The sequence below is a fragment of the Scleropages formosus genome, chromosome 7, assembly GCF_900964775.1.
Source record: "Scleropages formosus chromosome 7, fSclFor1.1, whole genome shotgun sequence".
In the NCBI taxonomy this organism is placed as follows: domain Eukaryota; kingdom Metazoa; phylum Chordata; class Actinopteri; order Osteoglossiformes; family Osteoglossidae; genus Scleropages; species Scleropages formosus.
This window is the reverse complement of record NC_041812.1, coordinates 17,844,714-17,864,793: the sequence shown is the minus strand read 5'-3', so window position 1 is coordinate 17,864,793 and position 20,080 is coordinate 17,844,714. Positions and strand designations below refer to the sequence as shown.

The following is a 20,080-nucleotide window of genomic DNA, read 5'->3' as shown; positions in this document are numbered from 1 at the left end:
GCCCACACACCTTATTCACCGTGGTGGCTTACACTGCTAGATACACTACTTACACTGGGTCCCTCATCCATACATCAGTGGAACACACTCTCTGTCACACACACTATGGGGGAACCTGAACAGCTTGTCTTTGGACTGTGGGAGGAAACCAGAGCACCCAGAGGAAACCCACACAGACACAGGGAGACCATGCAAACTCCACATAGACTGAGCGGGAATCGAACCCACATCCTCTCACACCACACAGGCACTGTGAGGCAGCAGCGCTACTCGCTCTGTCACTGTGACACCCCCTGCTGTTTCCCCACATATTTTTAAATTGAGTTTAAAGGCAGATTTGAGAGACTGATATTAGCCAAGTGCAGTGGGAGTCCAGGTAAACAATGTAACAACAGACATCTGTGGCAAGGAAGTTCAGCGAAAGGTGTTATTTCTGGCACATGTGCGCCTGCACTAACCGAGCTGAGTCAATGTAACCGTGATGCTTCCAGGAGGAGATGTGGTGTAAAAGTGGGGTAATCAGTTACATCAGACCAGAGATGAGGGAAAAATTCCTGGGAAGAATACAGTACAGCTGGAGTGGTTTTAAAATCATATGATATATGTAGAATAAAAAGTCCAAGAGAAGCATCACCTTACTGTCAGCAGATACCATAGTGGTTGAAGCTGCTGGCCTGAGGACTGGAAGTTGCACCTTCAAATCACACTTTCCACTTTAGAGTCCATGGATGAGGTACTTATCCAGAATTTCACCTGTGTAATTGTATTTATTTTTACAGAGCGCTTTTCTCACACAGTGACACAGAGCACTGAACAAAGGATCAGGAGACATAGGACAAAAGGTAATACATGGATTAATGTACTACAATAAATATATTAATTATTAAGGCTATAAGTAAGCCAACTGGCCACGGTGGAAAGGAACAAAAAAAATCCCGACCAAATGGCAAGGATAAAAAATGCTCTGGGGATCCAATTACCGGTGGCTGCCTAACGCTTCCAGGAATTCTAGATGAAAAATTACTTTTAAGACAACTTAAACAGCTATTTATAACGTTGTTGCTAGATGCTAGTAAACTGGTGTCCCAGTTTGCACGGGCAGGTCTCGTCCACCATGGCATGAAGTCACGAGCTTTCGTTAACGCGGAGCGCTGGTGTCACGGCCGGCCTCCTCGGGTCTCGCCATCGGAAAACAACGCTCAGCAAGAAAGAAAGGGTGAGAAACTGATGCCATAACAAGAACGGAAAGTTTTATACTGAAAAAACAATACAGCAAACAGGAATCACTTCAGTCATGGATACGCCAGAGTGACCGGTCTTAAATGGGTGTATAAATTGGTAAGTAACTGTGTAGCTTAGCATCACAAATCAGTTTGGATGGCAATTTGGATGCCAAGATGCCTATGAACTGTAACTGAAACACTAAACTTTATTTTGCCTAGCGGCAATACACAGCAGGAACTGTAGAAGGCCATGCTGGTGAATACCTAGAGCTTTGACTGTGTGTTGTTTATCTGCATTGCTGTTGTAGAGCAATAGTTTTTTTAATGTTAAAAAAAAAAAAAAAACTTGTTGTCTTTTGTAAAGAATTTGTAATTTTTAGGACTGATACAGGGGATAAGACTCGTGCAATTCTCTTTTTGGCCTGTGGGCGGCACTGTGGTTCATATTTTAATTTCCTGCGCTGTCTGCCACAGTAATAATAATAATAATAATAATAATAATAATAATAGGACATAAATGCATTCAGAAAGTAAAGACAGCATATACACAAAAACACTTGTGCTCAGGTTGTCTCCCTCACTTTTTTGAAAACATATTTAACCTTTAAAATCCAGTGTAATCATATATGTGTGATGAAAGGTAATGTGTCATCTGCTGCAAAGAGGTCTTACAAGAAATTCAATGGAAAAAACACATCGAAATGACTTTTTTTTTTTAAATAAAAATGTTTTTATTCAGCCATTCATAAAGGGCATTAAAATGCTTCCAAAAATAATTAAAATCTGTCAATGTAAAAAATACATATTTAAATATATATCTAGTAACATATATATTTAAATACATACGCTTAATTTCAAACCTAAAAAAAAATACTTTAAATCACATTTTACAGACTCTGCCCCGTCAAACTCATAAACACCATTAAATAGACAAATTGCATTAAAATATTGCAATATAAAAATATATCTATGTACATACAGTGTGACACCGAACTTTGTCCCTATTGTAAACCTAACGTGTGTCTGTGCTGCAGTGTTTGAAAGTTGAAAAGCCACTTGTTTCGGGCCGCACAAAAGCGCCACAGTGCTGCTGTTGTCTATGAAACGGTAAGGTACGAAGCTAGGGTCCGTCCCTCTCCGGATGGGATCGGTCTTCAGACCCAGCTCGCAGCGGGCAGTTTCATTTCTGACTTGGGAGCCAGGAAACATCCAAACGAGGACCTCGTCCTACGGCTCGTACCAGTTGGAATTGAATCTGGAAGCGATCCTTGTACAGCCGCGCAAGTGGCTTTTGTGAAAAGCGGTTAAAACTGAGCCCCAGCCTTGATCCCATGACATACCGAGAAGGGACATGACGTCCTGGAGAGGAAGTATTCAAGCGTACCTGCAACGTACTGCGCGACTGGCACAAACTTCCCCGTTTGCAAACCTAGGGAGTGTAGTAAACAAGGAAAAACACCTTAAATAAAGAGACATTCTTTACGAGCGCGCACGGTTCGTCCAGCTGGACAGGGAATCCTACTGAATTCCCCAACCGTGCGACAAACATGTCAGCAAAACACCGCATGGGTGACACGTTTATTCATTTCGCCGACGACACCGAAATAATATTCCGCTGCCTCCAATCGCACGTGGTGCGTTGCTCTTCCAAGAGACCGCAAGAGCCGAAGCCAAGGAGAGGCGCGCAGCTCCGTACTGAAGTGAAGGACGCCGGCGGAGGGAGGAAACGCTGAGAATGCAAAGTGCGACAATTAGGAGCCGAAGACAGATTTAGTACTTTGTTCTAGAGCAGGTGCACGCTGCCGTAGGCCGTTCATCACGGGAGCGTTCCTGCCGCGCGGATCACTTCTCTTTTTTCCCCCGGTGGACAGAGGGGATGCTTGTCCTGAATGTACCCCACCATTCGCCCCTCCCCTTACCCTCTGTGACGCCGCCGCACGAAGGCCAAGTAGCGGCTCCAAAACGAACATCGCGATTTTGCAGAAAGCGCTCGCATTATTATAAGAGACTGGCCTGCAGTCCGTCTGCACCTAAGGACCCGGATCGGTGTGCCCACGGCCCTCCGGAAGAGGCTCAGAGTGGCCCCTGTCTGGGCTAAGTGTTCGGAATGTCCGCCTGCCGGCGTCCTCGCGGAAGCGGAACCGAAGAAGGCAAACCTTTGTAGCGTGAGCGCTAGCAGCCTGGGGGGAGCCATGCACCTGAAAGGGCCGATTGAGATTTACCGCAGATTTACTCCACTGCAAGTCGCCTCCGTCCTGCTTGCTGCCAACGCTGTGCCTCCCTGAACGTTCGAGCAAATTCCCACCGCGGGGTTAACCTCCGAGGCGTCTGTCCAGAAAGCACTAGCAGCTCTTCGACGACGCTTGATTTGTTAAATTAAAGAAAAAATCAATAACTTACCACCTTGAACTTTGTCTCACATCAACACAATACTTCACAAAAAACAATGTTTTAGGCAACTGTCAACAGTGATGCAGCTGTACGCCATCAAAGAATATTTTTAAAGTTCAGATAAAAATGAGAGATTGTGGCACATCTGAGGAGAGAAGTGAGAATGTCATTCTGAAGGGATTTGTGAATTTCATGTGTATATATGATCAGTCAAAACAACGTTCTTGTCTGTCGGCATTTTAAACGTTCAGGTTGCTCGGTCACCCTTGTTGCAGCCTTTTGCACTACAAGAAAATGTACCGTGTAAACTAACACTGAAACTCTAATTCACCCTTATAAATTGTTTGTGAACAGATTCTTTGCTATTTATAGCAATTGCTTGTTTACTGCCAAATTACTGCACATACCATGCTCTGCATTGCCCCGTTTTTACTCTTTCGCTTGCGCAGAAAACCCGAGTGGATCCAAGGTGAACAATCTCGAATACAGCGGATAAAACAAACTAATACAGTATTCGAGCTGAAATGTCCTTTAAAACAGTCCGTAACTGCTCGGGTCGAGTACTTAGTTTGTGATAAAGTGACAATGCAGAACACATCATTTTTTTTTTTTTTTTCATTTGCATTGATGTATAGCAGCTGTGTGCATGGATGTGTTCCACTTGTCATGGTCAACACGTGATTTTCCGATCTAATTTCGTTAATGGTATTAAAGACGATTCAGCATTATCACCAGTATTAATAATCATACTAGTGATGGGAGACCTTTCTTAAAACCACACCATGCCGGTCTTTGGTTGTCACGTACAAATGAAATGATGCAAAGGTTAAGATGGACTTCTTGAAGATCAGGCTTCTTAGCACCGACGTACACGTATTGTAGCTGAGGGTAAAAATCGAGTTTGGACAGTCTCTCGGGTGTGTTTGGCAGCGGCTGCACCGGTCCTGGATTATCTCCGTTGGCAGCTCAGACGTGGCACGACTGGCTTTTGGTGCCCCGACCCAACCTTCAGCTACTGATGCCCACTCGTTGCCCTGAACGCATCACAGAGGTCAACTTGTACTGTGTACCAGGCACTCAAAGTCCGGCAGGAGATTAATCTGTAGAAACGGAGGTTCGCAGAGGAAAGAGTTAATTACTGATGTTCTGTCCTTTTCCCTGTTGTGTGTTCAGTCTTCCAGTGGAAGAGATTCAAAGTTTTGCGAAGAGCTGCACTGTTTCATCTGATATGATGCTCAGATTTATTTCTCAGTGACCCCCGTATAAATTAATCGTTTGATTAATCAATGTGGAGCGCATATCTGAGACGTAGAAGCAGCGGCATTTTAACTAAGATTGTCGACTTTGCCGATTGTTGGACTTTTGTTTCAATGCACCGGAAGATATATTGTGACCTGATCGACAGAGAGAATAAAAAATGACTTGAAGTGAATTTACTGGGCTGCACCAGGCCAAAAGTCAGTGGTAGTGAGGAGATCAGTGTTTCCTTTATCTGTTTTAGCTGCACTCCTAGTAAAATGCTCCGGTCCTCTAAATCTGGTACTCTGCTGTAAAAGTGTAAGACTTGCTAGAGGGTCGTATGTCGAGGAGGAATGCACTGTTACACCCTGCCTCTTCCGGCTGTGTGATATGTGCTCCAGACATGACCTTCGGAAAGAACTGTGCCGGCACACAGGCAGCAGTTAAATCCCACAGGGCTGCAACATCTGAGTGTCTCCAGTTCTCACGAAAGCAAAAACGTAAAACGTCAGTTCCCCAGCAAAGCAAATTCCATCTTGCAAGAGCGTGAGGTCTCGTCAGACTTTTGCACCGAAGGAGCCCTGCAACAGCAGGACGTTTAGCACCATGGGGTAAGGGCAGGGCTTCGGTTGTGTCAGGTGTTTCAGCAGCACCAAGAAGGGTGGGTATGTTGTGTCCTAGACCTCTGCATAGGGCAGATGGTATTGCTCCTCCCTCTTGTTGCACCGCTTGGCCACGATGGCCAAGTACAGCACCAGAAGGACGATCCAGTAGCAGCCGTACAAGATGGCCCCTGCGATCAGCAAGGCCTTCTCCGTCTCGCTGAACGGGTCTTGCGTCTCGCAGTAGATGGTGTACGCCATGCCACCCAGTAGCACGGCTGACCATACAGTGACGGGCACGGCACCGATGAAGTTTACCACGATCTTCCGCCGGCCTGAGGTGCCCCAGCCAGCCTTGTTGATGGTAAGGAGAGCGAAGATTTTGGCAGGCAGCAAACTGGACATGTAGAGTAGGGAGTATAGAGACATGAAGATCATGACCACGTTGCCACGTAGGAAGCAGGCATAGGTGGCCTTCACCATGCCCACTAGCTGCACTGTGAGTAGAAACAAGAGGATGTTCCAGAGGCGCCCACGGTAGAAGAGGTGGATCACTGTGGCGACCAGGAAGAAGGGGAAGAAACCTGTCACCACCGACTCGTAGGTCATCCAGAGGTTGTGCTTGTGGAACCAGAGGGCGTTGTAAAGCCACTCGCGGAAGTACGACTTGCTCCAGCGCGTCTGCTGGTTCAGCCATCGCAGGTAACGCGTGGGTGTCTCCGTCTGGCACTGGGAGCGGGCTGTGAACTTGGTCTTGTACCCCAAGCTGAGGACGCGGTTGGTGAGGTGGCGGTCGTCACCGAAGCTGCACTTGCTGCCCAGGAACGTCTGGTGGTACCAGGGCTCCAGGAACTGCTGAAGCAGGGAGTTGCGGTACATGCCCAGGGGTCCGCTGATGCACTGCACACAGCCAAAGTAAGACTGGCAGGCTCGCTCTATGTTGAAGGCCATCCAGTATCGCACACTGCTTAGGAAGGAGATCCACGAATCGTACTTGTTCAGGATCTGCAAGCGCGAAAAATCGATATTTAGTGGATGATTATTACTATAATATGTTTCAGAGGGAATTTATACTAAGAGTAACCCTGTTGATGCGGTGGTTTTTAAAATTACTAATGATGGGATGCATGAAGCACAAAGCATTAAAACCGGTTGCTGGTATTACAGCCGTTTTCCATGTGCGTTACATTTTATTTATCGAGCAGGCGCTTTTCTCCAAAGCGACTTCCAATGGGTACTTCTTAGTGTTCTCAGCCCACAATTTAGCCCCCATTTTGAAGATTGGAACAGAAATTTAATGAATGAAATGTTAACATTAGAGCAGCTAATGAGCATAATACACATTCTGAGTAATACACACACACACACAATACAGGGATAGGCAAAGTGACACATACCAATAGAGTGAAAAAAGCCTACCTGTACATCTCCGCCCACTCCGCCCACCTGTGGGTCCTCCTCTAAAATCTTCAGCATCTCAATGGTGCACGCAGGGTCCAGAACTGTGTCTGAATCGCATACCTGAATCAGCATTACAGAAAAGGGATTTTTTTTACCGTCATGCGCTGAGGTTTAAATGAGCATCAGGTCTGAGACCAAAAGAGAAAAGTGAGCATATCCTCATCCACACAGCTGTCAATATTGAAGCAAAACTATGCTATGAAAACCAAGACTGACTGAAGGCTTTCAAATGAGTTCTACAAGGCCATCAGTAACATGCTCACTGGCACCAACATCTTGAAAAAGTGCATGAGATATAATGATGGGACTTGAAGACTTTTGTCTCATGCGAGGCCACATTGACACACGATGGTGACTCTCATTTCAACAGTTGTTAATAAAGCTCAGGGGAGGACAAAGAACTTTTGACAGCAAATGAATGCGCTCAGGCACGACCCTATAATATCAATGGACTTTTATACAGAGATAGACATGTTTTCCCCTCTGTGAAGCTCATCATCCTCCAAATTCTCGTTGCTGAAACATCAGGAAGATGAATGTCAAAATAATTTCTATATAACTGGCGAAAAGGAGAGCTGGGTGGGTTTAGAATAATAAGAATCGCGCGTCTGCATCTATGTCTCTCTTCCTGCTAATGCAATGCACACATTGTGTTTCCTACGAGAAGTACGTCGCTTTGGAGAAAAGCGTCTGCTATATAAATAAATGGAAATGTAAGAAAAACAGCATTGTTTGCATGGAAGACTGAAAGACCCTTCTGTAGGAAACATTTTCATTGCAACTACGCAGCAGGACCGTTCTGTCCGGTCCTTCATTTCACAGCAAGTGGGCTATTCATTTATACATAGTGGAGTTTTAATGGGCTACACCATCACACTTATTTTGAGAGACCGGGACTAAGGGATCACTGACTCTGTTGTTCTCAGTGGAACATCTGGGCTGGAAGGAGCAGCTTTAATCTGCACCTGGTGGCAAAGTAGTGCGCAGAGAGGATCTGGGGGTGGAGGACAAACCCACCTGCACAGAACATATCTGCATTCATATGGACATTGTGAAAGGGGCATAACTAGCAATTTCTGCAAAGAGGCACCGTGGGTTTGCGTTCTGAGCTTCAGGAGTTTATCTGCTCGCTGAGAGAAAAGAGGCAGCCTGAATTTCCACTAACTGCCTTTAATGGCACTCGATTATACCAAAATAAAAGGTCTGTCCGTGAGATTCCAGGTGAGGCCCAGTCGGCCTGGGAGACTCACAGTAGGGTTGAATATACGAGTACAGTCAAACTTTAGTGTTTCTGTTGCCATATGGAGGCAACATGACAAAACTAAGATAGACTACATTTACATTTATTCATTTAGATGACGCTTTTTTCCAGAGCAACTTACAATTTAAGATACGTACAATTGTTTAAATGTACAATGAGCCGTCGTGACACAGCAGAAGGGTTTTAAGACTACATGGGTATCAAATAGGTCAGCACAGGATCAAGAAAAATTTGTGCACTTCCTTCCAGCAACTGTGGACAACATAAAGCACCCATGACATCACGTCAATGATGTCAAGGTCACACAGATGACATCGGAGAATTGCAAGCTAAGGCCAAGTGACGCAGATTATGCCCAAACATTGCAAGCTAATGGATGGGGTCCCTCCATGGAAACTCCTAATCACAGACCTTCAGGGTTGGACACCCAAGAAAAACTGAGGCATAACCAGTGCCCTGGGTTCATCGATTCATCTGGGCACAGCTCAACACTGGATCTAAGGAAAGACTACTTTCCTTAGGAGGAGATCTCAGCCTTCTTAACTCCTCTTAGTTTGTGCCATTTTGTCACTCTCCTGTTTGGCCTTAACAGGGCCCCTGCAACGTTTCAGTGCCTTGTTGGATTGAATTCACTGCCGTGGTGCAACCAATGCTGCAAAATTTCTAGATGACACTGTGGCGCACTGCGCTCTGGGTTCCGATGGGGCGAAGAAGGACGCACAGGCAGCGAAGACCCCGTTTCCTCCATGACCTGTGTCCCCCCAGGCTCTCTCCTCTTTCTCCTCCCCTGGAAAACGCAATCACCCCCTTATGTTCCCCGTACACCACCCAGATTCAACCATTTACAATTATTGCGTTCTCCCACTCAGACTCGGGGTAACACGGGTCCTTACAATATCGTCTTTAGTAATGATTGGCAAAGGCATTTCATGCATTCCACAACCTTCTTGAAGGCACCGAAATGGTCAGGGCTCACAGCAAATCGGGAACATGTGCAAACGGAAGGCACGAGTTTCAGTATCTGGGCTTCCGAGTGGGCGGAAGCCAAGTTTGTCCAAAACAGAGAAAAACTGAACCCATTTCAGCCTGTGCTTGACCCTAATCCAAGAAGCAGATGAGGTCCTTCCTGGGATTGTGCCAGAGTGGGGCTGGGCATTGGCAAACGCTGTATCATTAGAAAGAGGCAGTTCAGTGGACCGGTACAGCGTACCAAGAGACTGACTCACCTGCACATAGTCTACGGTCTCTCCAAGTGCTTTGAAGGCTGTGTACATGACTTCTCTCTTCCCTCCCCACTCCTGCATGATGCAAGAGTACTGAGAATTCCTCACAATCCTCACCACACGTGCCGCCTCATCCTCCCGCATGCCCTCTGAGTGGTAGTTCCCTTTCCACACCATCCTTCCCGTCTCCTCCGTACCCATCACCTCTTGGAAGATGTCCATCATGTACGTGTCCTCAGGCCGGTTGCCGTCCACCACCAGCACCACTTTGAGGCCAGGGAAGGAGATGCGGCGGATACTGCGCAGGCACTTGCGCAGGTAGTCAGGGTCCTCCTGGTAGGCAGCAATGCAGAGCGCAACTGTACGGCTTAGGTGGCGGGGCTGGGAGGGGCTACGCATGCGCTGGTGCTCCAGGTACGCAAACAAGCTCTGCAGAAACAGGTGCAGCATGAGGAAGGCCCCATACAGGCCAAAGGAAAGATAGTGCTTCTCCGTGTGTATGAACTGATAGCCTGTCACATAGGCCAAAAGGATCCCCAACAGGACCGCTGCGGCAAAGAGGGTTGTTCCCACGATTCGTAAAGCCGTCCCGCATTTAGAGGGCATCTAGGAGAGAGAGAAGAAAAAAAGAGAAAATTACAGTTTATGAATTAGGAGATTAGCGATTAGATGAATCAGGAGGAAGGTTGACTCAGCTTGGATTTCTCAGGTCAGATATTTACCTGTTCTAACAAGTCCAGGCTAGTAAATCTTGACACAGTTCAGAGAACAAGATATCAACTTTTACTTTTAAAACTTTGTTTTTAAAGCCGGCATTTTTGTCCGAAGTGACTCAACACGTGTTAAGCCTACCTACAGTCATTGACCTACCGATTTATACAGCTGGGTAAGTACCTTAGTCAAGGGCGCTACAGTGAGAGGGGGAAATTCAAATGCCCAAAGGCTGCAGCTCTAACCACTATGCCACCTGCTGCCCTTTTAAATGCTTCAGTCTGAGCTTTGAAGAGTCAGATAAAACTCTTAGCCTTCACACCTCCTGTCACATGCTTCACTTGTGCATAAAAATCCCCAGTTCCCATGTCCCTTTCCTCTTTCATCACATCTCTGCTGTCATGATTTCAAGACACTAATATATGTATCGTAAGAAACTCAGGAATACATGTATAAGTACTATATCTAACATACATATGTATCATACAGTATACTGTATAAGATATACCAATATTTTAAAAAAATGACACAGTATATGTTAGAGGAACCAAGACACAGTACGTTCGTTGAATAATAGATTTTATATAAATATGGAAGAGGATTGTGTGTTTGTTAACCACTGGAGCCGAAAGCTCACTTATCTGTGTCAATTCCTATCCCTTTCACTCTTCTCTTTCTTCCACTACCTCTCTCACCATCCCTGCCCCCAGGTAAATGGTTTTAATTTAAGACTGTGTTCCAGCTTGGCCAGCACCCAAGGCTGGAATGGAGAGCTGAGGCTGTGGACAGAACAATCTCCCTCTTTCATTCATTACATGACCGCCCCATATCCCCTTGCTTAGTAGAAGAAAGAGCGTCTTCATTAGCTGACTTCATATCATAACAGCCTTTTCCTGGGGAGTGATGGGAAAGCGGAGGTGTGCTCTGAAAGCGCATGCCACCATCACTAACACAAGCACACACCCCTCATACATGACTCTACACATTTATTACATTATATTCAAGTGCAGAATTTAAAAGCCAATGCACCACTGGAACATGACTTCATTCCATGTTCAATTCCATGTGCAACACACAGACACACTTACTTAGCTGATGCTTTTCTTCAAAGCGACTTACAATGTTAAGCCAATTACAGTCGTTTGCCCATGTTCACAGTTGGGTCATTTTTACCATAGTTTTTCTTATTTTTTGCCGTGTCAGTTCAGGATAAGTACCTTGACCAAGGATACTATAACATGAATGGGATTAGAAGCTGGGTCCTTCGAGCCAGAAATTTTCATGAGCTGTGATGAGCTGGAGGCAAATCCACTGACAGAGAGGAAACGGTCCTTGAAATAGCAGTCAAAGAGGCAAACTGACTGTCTATCAATAAATCACTGCTCTCCTTGCGATACTAGTGCACATAAACTCTGATAGTGTATTTCCTTAAATAGAGGGGACACGTTCATTTTATTAGCAGAGAGGATTGGAGCGGCGAGTCATTACCGAAGAACATAAATTCTGAATCATGTTTGGCAAAAATCACGACCGATGAAAGACTACGTAGAAACAAGAAACCCGACTGGACGGTATTGCTTTCACTACATTTTCTGGTCTCTGTTAGTGTTTCATTCATTCCCTAAGGACGTTGCTGTCATGAGGAAATGAAAAATAAGCATTCTGTTCAAAGATGCGTCTTAACCGTATGAATAATAAAATCAAATTGAGGTACCTGAAAGCGAAAAACTGAGATCTGCAAGAAACCCAATCACTATAAACATATTTAGCTCTCAACACCTCACGTAGCATCGAAACAAAATTAGACTGAACAATTTAAATACTGGTCATTTAAATTCTTGATTTCCCCATGGGGATCAATACAGTATCAACCAATCAATCAATCAATCAATGTAAAATCTGACTGACGTGGTATAAATACCATAGTGTAAGATGTGTTTCCAGAACTCTGAATTTCCTAAGGCAGCTCAGCGACAGTACAGAAGAACTACCTCTCTTCTAACATGCTACTCTCATATACAACCACATAATAGCTCCACTAGCTATGTACCCCGATGCTTAATGGCACCGATCACTGAGAAACAGAAATTGTGGCATATCCCATTGAGGGGTCAGAGGTCAGTACTCACTGTGGACCCGCGGAGGACGTCCGCCTGGTAGCGTAGGGACAGGTTTGGGGACGGCCTGGGAGGTGTCCGCCGATTCGCAGGTGAGCGCTCTGCACTGTGTGTGTAGCTGAGCCGCTTCTCAGGTGCAGCGTGTCCCTCCTGCTGCGCTGTATCCTCAGGTGAGATACAGGTACGTCCTTATTCTCAGGTGTAGTGCCTCCAAATGGCTGGAGAAGCCTTTTTGACTGACAAAGTGGGCACAATTACCAGCAGCCTCCTCCCTAGATCTGCCATGGTGTGGGTGGGGGGTGTGTGAGCTCTCGGAAAGAGGGAGGAGCCCGACTCCCTGGATCTCCGGTGCATTCACTGGTGTGCTCCTGTCACACGTGCTTTTCTAGCCCAGAAATCTCTATTACTTCACTCCTTCAACCACTAACTCAGTTTTGTTTAATCAGCTGCGTAACGCACAACCAAACAAACATATACAACCTGACAAACTCAGTGAATGATACACACGGTTACACGCTGCATAGCCACTATATTCTCTGAGGTACATATACCAAATAATTCTGAGCATCCCTCTTTCGTGTGGACGTAGTTAAGTAAAAAAAAAAATATTCAAAGTGAAATATTTTATTAAGGAAAGAGCGTTCGAAGTGATTTCACATTTACGGGCTTGAGACGCCCGCAATGAGGTCAGGCAGAAGGATGGAATATGATTTGTGTGGCGAGGAGCTCGTCTTTCCGACACTAGAGGGCTCCGCAGAGCCCCTCCGCCTACTCATGCAGTGAAAGCGCTCGAATCTGATGAAAGAGAAATTCTCCCGAAATTCAGCTCGGGAAGATAAGGGCATCAATGAGCCGTGCCTGACTCACGCTGGTGACTCCCGGGGTCCGTCACAGCTCATCCTGCGCAGCCGTCCGGTTCACACGTTCAGCTTCGGAAGGCCTTTCCTCGGCTCTTCTGGAGAAAGGTCCATTTCCGCAGCTGCCACGTGGGACACGCTCTCACCCAAACACACATATGACATAAAAGCATTAATAAGCAAATGAGCGACTAGGTCAAGTGATTTTCCAAAGCATGGCAGTATGCAGATACACTCCACAGGCACCTATTTTCCAGGACTTATAATAAGCGCACGAAGCCCTGGGGAATCTTGGAGAAGCACACGGGAGCTACGCCGAGGATGAACCAATGATCAAACCAAGCAGGGTGAACTGGCTTTTCCTTCTAGAGGACACACTTGTTAACCAGGACCTAAGCAGCAGTATTTCGCTTTCTAGAGGAAAACGGCTTCTCCCAACAAAGGCTTGAGTGAGGAAAGACGCACATGAACATCCTCCTGCAATGAAAAATCACTCCTCCCACAAAATCTTCCTGAGATGTCATGTCATGCTTTTTTTTTAAGCTGTCATCTAGAGAACACTTTTATCCTTCTTTTGTGCACATCTTTTAAACCCTATTCATGAGTGTAAGAGAAACTTGCAGTTCTGGGTCTCCTCACGCACACACGCGCGCACACACACACACACACAAACTGCGGCGTACCTTCTATCTTCCCGGTCCAAGGGATGCCACGGACACCTCTCCACTTCTGGTGCTGCTCCTGGACGGATGTGTGGGGGTCCGTCGAGCCGTAGCCCGCGCCTTTCCTATCACGGCGACTCGGCGCACTGCAGCACAGCGCTGTCCTTGTTCTGCTCCCCGCTCACACTACATCTTTATTTGAGATCCTTTCACTCCAAGGATTCCTTCTCCAAAATATAGCCCCCTCCTCCCTCCTTGTCAGCCTCCTCCTCTCCTCCGGGCTCTTCTAACCCCCCATGCTGGGGGGAGCGCCCGAACCGTCCCGGCGCATGGGGGCCTTCCAGTTCAGACCGAGACCTCGGTCGCTCTGAGCATAAGCACCCTTGCCATGGAGCGGTCAGGGATCCTAACGGACCCCCAGGGGGCCGAAGAGAAGGCGGCAAGCGGTAGCCGAGGAGCCGATTCCCAGTTGCGAACAGGTCGGCCCCCACGGTCTCGAGCGTGTGGCAGGAACGCCATGTCAGCAGCGATGGGTTACTCGTCTCTTCTCCCCTGCAGCGAGGCTAGGAGCTGTCACCGCATCCCGGTCCCCCGACCTCGGCCCGGCACCCCAAACCCCCTGCTGTCCCAGCTACACGGAGTGCAGCTTCCGCCGGTGTCACTGCCCCCCTCTCCCCGCTCTCCCTTCTCCTCATTACATCCTTCATGGGCTTATTTATCTACCCCTCTCTGCACCACATGCTGCCAGCCTGCAGATCAGGGTTGGGAGGTAGAGAACAGGGGAACGGGGGGGGGGGGGAGGAGGGAGGGGAGCAGCTGGGTCCTGATCAATACAGCGCAGTACAAACCCAGGAACTGTGACACTCTTTCAAACCTCCAAGCATCAGAAACAGCATCAAAGATCCCTGAGCAGCAGATGTAGTGCCCAGCGACACATTCTCTCACCTCGTTGCTCCTGCACACGCATCTTCTTCTTCCTCCTTCGGTGACGCATAGTAATTTCTCTGATGGCTCCTTCACCATTTTCTCGGGGAGTAGGGGTTCTGAGTCAACGGGACGAGTTGCGGGGCAGGGACGCGGAGACACGGCAGCGCACGTTCAGCCTGATCCCTCCACCACAAATTTCCTTGGCGTAGCGCTGCAGGAGACGCGCCGAGACGAGACGGACGGGGCTGACAGATCGCATCGAGCTCCTCGCCACAAGCTGCGCCTTTAAAACTCGGCCTCGTCCGCTAAAGGGAACTCGGAATCTTCTTCAAGCCGCGCGCACGGAGATTCTCGGGCTACGTGTTCTCCCTGTGACGCAAGGCTTTTAAATTGCCATCACTTTTAGCGCTGCACAGTTTACATGCTGGAAAAACGCCAGCAGGTGGCGCAGTAGTTAGCGCTGCTGCCTTACATTTGAAAGACCAGGGTTCACATGCCCCTTCTTACTATAGTATGCTCGAGTAACGTACTTCGAAACAGTAAAAATTACACAGCTGTTTAAGTAGATCAATCACCGTAAGTAGTAACATTATAAGTTGCTTTAGAGAAAATGAATAATGTAAGTGCAACAATAATGATAAGACACTTGGCTTTGTATGAGACTTAAAGCATGTCGGTGTACGAAGTAAATCCCTGAGATGTGATGGTGGATTTCCCACTGCAGCACTCCAAGCTGCTCTCCTTCAGATTACATATGACACTTGGTGTGCGATGGCTGCGTTCCCCTCTAAATGAGGACACTCGGAGTCCTACTTGGAGCACGACTGCGGCTGCTGTCGTGTTTCAGTTCGGTAATATTCATTTTCAGTTCAATAACGCTGTCGGTCCAGTTCCACCCACCATGAGAGCCCTGCAAGCATCAATAGATGTTTTTTGCATGCTGAACATGTTCTAGCCAGGACACGCACACAAGACTCAAGAAATAAACGTAGGTATTACGGCATGTTATGTTTCCCAGTTTTAAATTACGATTTAATTCATTAAACCGACAGTCTTCACAGAGCATGAAAATTGTCATGTTTTACATTTACATTTATTCATTTAGCAGACGCTTTTGTCCAAAGCGACGTACATCTCAGCAAAAGTACAATTTATGCATTACATTGAGAGAACGAGACATAGCTGCAGACATGAAAGTCTCAAGTAAACCTAGTTTGATCCCTACCACTTACTGCACCGAGGTTCATCGGTCAATGTTGTATTAAGGGTATATGTTTGGACTCAGACTGCGTGAAATCTTAGTGTTCTCTGTGTGGGTTCCCGCTGGGTGCTCTTGTTTCATCCCACAGTCAAAAGACGTGCTTCATGTGGACTGATGACTCCCAATTGCCCTTAATGTGTGCCTATATGTGAGTGGCTACCCTGTGATGAACTGGTGGCCCATCCAGGATGTATCCTTAACTAGCCTACCACCATATGCTTCCAGGATAGGTTCCAAACCACTACAACCCTGACTTTTGCATCTTTCCAAGAACTCCTGTGAAGTTGCTGGTGCCACACTATATCAGCCTGCTGTTCCTCTTGATCCATCTGTGATGTTGAAAAGGGGATCTGTTGCATGGCTAATAGGTGATTTTGACTATCATCATGGTGAGGCCCCGGCTCTGGAGACAGCATATGGAGACAACATTCCTTGTGCTGTACAGACACAACATAGGAAATAGTAGTTAAGGTTATAGCTCTTCTGCTCAACATAGAATGATGGACCAGAGGTTGCTTCCGATAATGGGTAGAAATCTATTTGGTTCCACTGGACAGCAACCACCTGGCTCAAGGTGGGCAGCCCACAGTCAAAAACATACAAGGGATTAAGGTCTGTGTCTGACCAGTAAACTAAAATCTGTGCACCTGGAAAAAACAGAAATAAAATAATACACTTAAATACATGGTTAATATTGGTATTCTTACTGCATTGTAGGTAATTTTAAATATGTTTTTGATGAAAAAATAAAAAGACAACAGCTCTAGCATAAATACATACTGGTGAGAAGGGTAAAGAACTCAGGTGTGACACACATCAATTTCCAGATTAAAAAGTTACTTTGAGGAACAGTTCCAAAGGAAAAGATTTAAGATTTTATGGCATAACTAAATAGCCAACGTCTAACCTAAACTCGAGTTTCTCTACATGCTAAGCATTAGTGCATCTTAACCAAAGTACCTGTCTTCACTATTAACACTGAAGTCAACCGTCATTTACCTTTTCTTATGGATTAAAAGGCATAATCCTACATAAAGAAGCATGAGGGTGTGAGCAGCAATATTTGATCAAAATTCTGGTTGCCTTTCCAGCTCCAAAAAGGAATAATCTTACAAAGAAAATGTGTGTACAAATGAAGACCATATACACCCATTCCTCACAACACGGGGTTAATCCCATGAAATCACCCCATTAAGCAAACTGAGGGGCTTGAACTGTCTTTATTTCTTATGGCAAAAATATATATATTACCCAAAATTTATTAAAATACCAGAACAAAATATATTTTAAGCATGATAATGATAACACCATCATATGTATGAAATATGTGACAAAAACTATTTTTCTTTGTTATATTCCATCCAGTATAAACACTTGTCTGTGCAGGGTCATGGAGGTCCAGAGTCTATCTGGGAAGCATGGGGTATGAAGCAGGGTACACCCTAGATGAAGATACATACCTCTATGGCATTTTAAACATGGTTTGAACACCAGTACAAGAAAAAATTTAAGGAGCTTTTTTCCTTTCAGGAAATCCCATACTAAGAGAGGAAAGCAGTTATTTTTAAGATGTCTATTGTTGTTTTCTTAAACTTATTCATATCTTTCTGTGTTTTGAAGAAAGCTGTTTTTTTAATCTGTTCCTGGAGAGCTTGTGTGTTAAACACAAGAAGTGCTTCACCAGTGAGTGTCCAGTTTTCTTTTTTTTTTAATACATTAAAAACGGTGCCACTAAATGGCTCTTATTCTACAGCAAATGTGGAGCATCAGATGTATTTTATCACACTCACTTTTACCCATTTTAAACTGAGTTTTTGAACTCAGGGAAAGCTATTACAGTGGCTATTCAAGGTGAGTTGTGTTTGTGAACTGAACAGCTCTGCAAAAACCCTAAGTAGAGGAAAATCTCAGCAGCACCAATACAAAGAGTCTTACCTCTTACTTTTTCAAAAACCTTACATTTAACGTTTTAAATTAAATGGTGTTTTTATTTTAACTGTTCTGTGGGTTAACAGTTTTATGCCAGGTTGCATGACAGTCTGAAAGCTGTGTACCAACTGTGCTGTCCAGAGACTTGACTTTTTTCATTAAAAACTATTGACTCAAATATTTACATGTATTCATTTAGCAGACACTTTTCCCCAAAGCGACGTACATCTCATAGAAGATACAATGTGTGCATTACATTAGGAAAAAGAGACATTTAGATCAGACGTGTGATTCTTAAGTGCAGTTTGTTTCTTTCCATCATATGAACTAACATTCATCACACGAGTAGCTGCATAAAACTTTCTCAGAATATTCACGATTCCTGACCACCTTTCTAGTACAGGAACGTGTCATACAAGAGGTGAGCGTATAATGATGTTAAGGCAGGTATGGTACAGTCTTCCAACGATCTTTGAGGTTATTGGGACATATTATTAAGACTTAGTATGGCAACATTTCTGCTTAAGTATCAAAGAGATAAAAGGATAAATGACTTAGCATTTAGGATTTTTTTTTTTTACCTGGTAATTACAAGAAATGCCCTGCAGGCAAAATTTTTTAACTGTAAAACTGTGTGCCATCATGAGGGGAGGAACACACAGAGTCCAATTACAATCAGAGCAGTCACGCAAGCTTTCGCAGAACTTCAGTTCTCCAGAATCAGGGTATGATGGTCCCTCTAATTTCTAACAGACTATGGATGTCGCAGATCTTTTTTTTCATGCAAGATTTTCTACCACATTTAAATAATCTGATACAATTGTTAAGACTAAAAAAAAGCATCAGTGAGAACAGTAAAATAAAGTAACAGTCTACACTGTTTAACAAAATTTTTCACTGGAAAACAAATGCTTTATGCGTGCTTACTGTATTGCCATACGTGTGCACTTAATGGACCTTGTGCAGAGCTTAGAGGGAAGGTTGCCCATGTAACTCCTAAGTGTCAGATTTAGCTTATGAATTTATTTGAGAAAACGTTCAAGAGCATACAATGTTAATGTTTCTTGTTAATGCACATAGTGTTTATCCTTTTTCTGAAAATCATTGTTTTGGAAATGTCAGAAAAACTGCAAATCCTTGAGGACAACTGCCTTCTTAGCATTATAACCACCAGAGCTACTGAATTTTTTTCCATGTTTATGTAGTCAAGTGATAGATCAGGTTTCTCTTTTAAATTAATGGTACTTCAAGCCTTACTTTACAAGAATTTTTCAGGAGCACATTTAACAACCTATCATTAAGTGGTTTTAAATGTACTTAAATATTAATGACATTTACCCAGCAAGAATATACAAAAATGTTACATAGAAATTACAATTATTAATATGAAAAATCCATCCATCGTCAACAACCGCTTGTCCTGATCGGGGTCGCGGAGAGTCAGAGCCTATCCCGGAAACACAGGGCGAAAGGCTAAGGGAGGAGGGGACACACCCAGGATGCAATGCCAGTCCGTTGCAAGGCACCCCAAGCAGGGCTCGAACCCCAGGACCACTACACAGCAGGCACTGGCTGAACCCACCCAGTAATGACTTAATTCAAAATGTTGCAAATTCAAATTCAGCAGATAATTTTAAATGTTAGAAACAATGGCACTGACACATTCTGTTTCTGTAAGGTTACACAAAAACTGAGGTTTAAATGTAACATAGTATTATAATATCAGATACAGAAACTTCTTAAAGATCAAAAAAACAAGAATGAACATGTATTAATATTTAAATTATTTCTGCGGTACTTATTTGTATCTATAGTGTCCAGGAAAGATGAGTAATATCTTAATAATGAGGTTTCAGAAAAGCAGCCAATAAATTGCTCATAAGTTGTAAGTGTATGTTAAAGAATCTGTAAAGCTACGGCCTCGGCAGAGCAAAGAGGTAATGGGTTTGGGCAAAAGCTAGAATTTCCTGCCGTTTCAATTCCTTTGATTTGCATTCATCCACATGGCTTACTCACCATGCCTAATGCTGTGAAGAGCCTGTTCCCCACTAGCCTCTTCATTAACCAGCATGGCCTGTAATAAAAGAACCTTGCACACAAAACATTTTTCACTTATATGTTAAAGTACAAAACAGTCCAGCTTGTTCACCACATTCCCTGATTTTTGCTGTTCTGTTTCATTTCTTAGTCCCAGGTGTTGAGTCATGTTCACTGAG

General features: G+C 44.9%; 1 protein-coding gene across 2 annotated transcripts; it reads right to left on the bottom strand.

Moving 5' to 3' along the window:
* Positions 1–2,074: 2,074 nt before the first annotated feature.
* Positions 2,075–13,193, bottom strand: has3 (hyaluronan synthase 3). Of its 2 annotated transcripts, XM_018739480.2 has the most exons (5): positions 13,096–13,193; positions 12,241–12,464; positions 9,404–10,006; positions 6,875–6,976; positions 2,075–6,460 (listed from the first exon to the last, which is right to left on the bottom strand). In XM_018739480.2, exons 3-5 carry the CDS (start codon positions 10,004–10,006, stop codon positions 5,531–5,533), a joined length of 1,635 nt encoding a protein of 544 aa, XP_018594996.2. In that variant the 5' UTR covers positions 12,241–12,464; positions 13,096–13,193; the 3' UTR covers positions 2,075–5,530. The 2 variants fall into 2 exon arrangements, with proteins under 2 accessions (XP_018594996.2, XP_018594997.2); XM_018739481.2 differs by lacking the exon at positions 13,096–13,193 and having other exon boundaries at positions 12,241–12,730.
* Between the last annotated feature and the right edge of the window lie 6,887 nt (positions 13,194–20,080).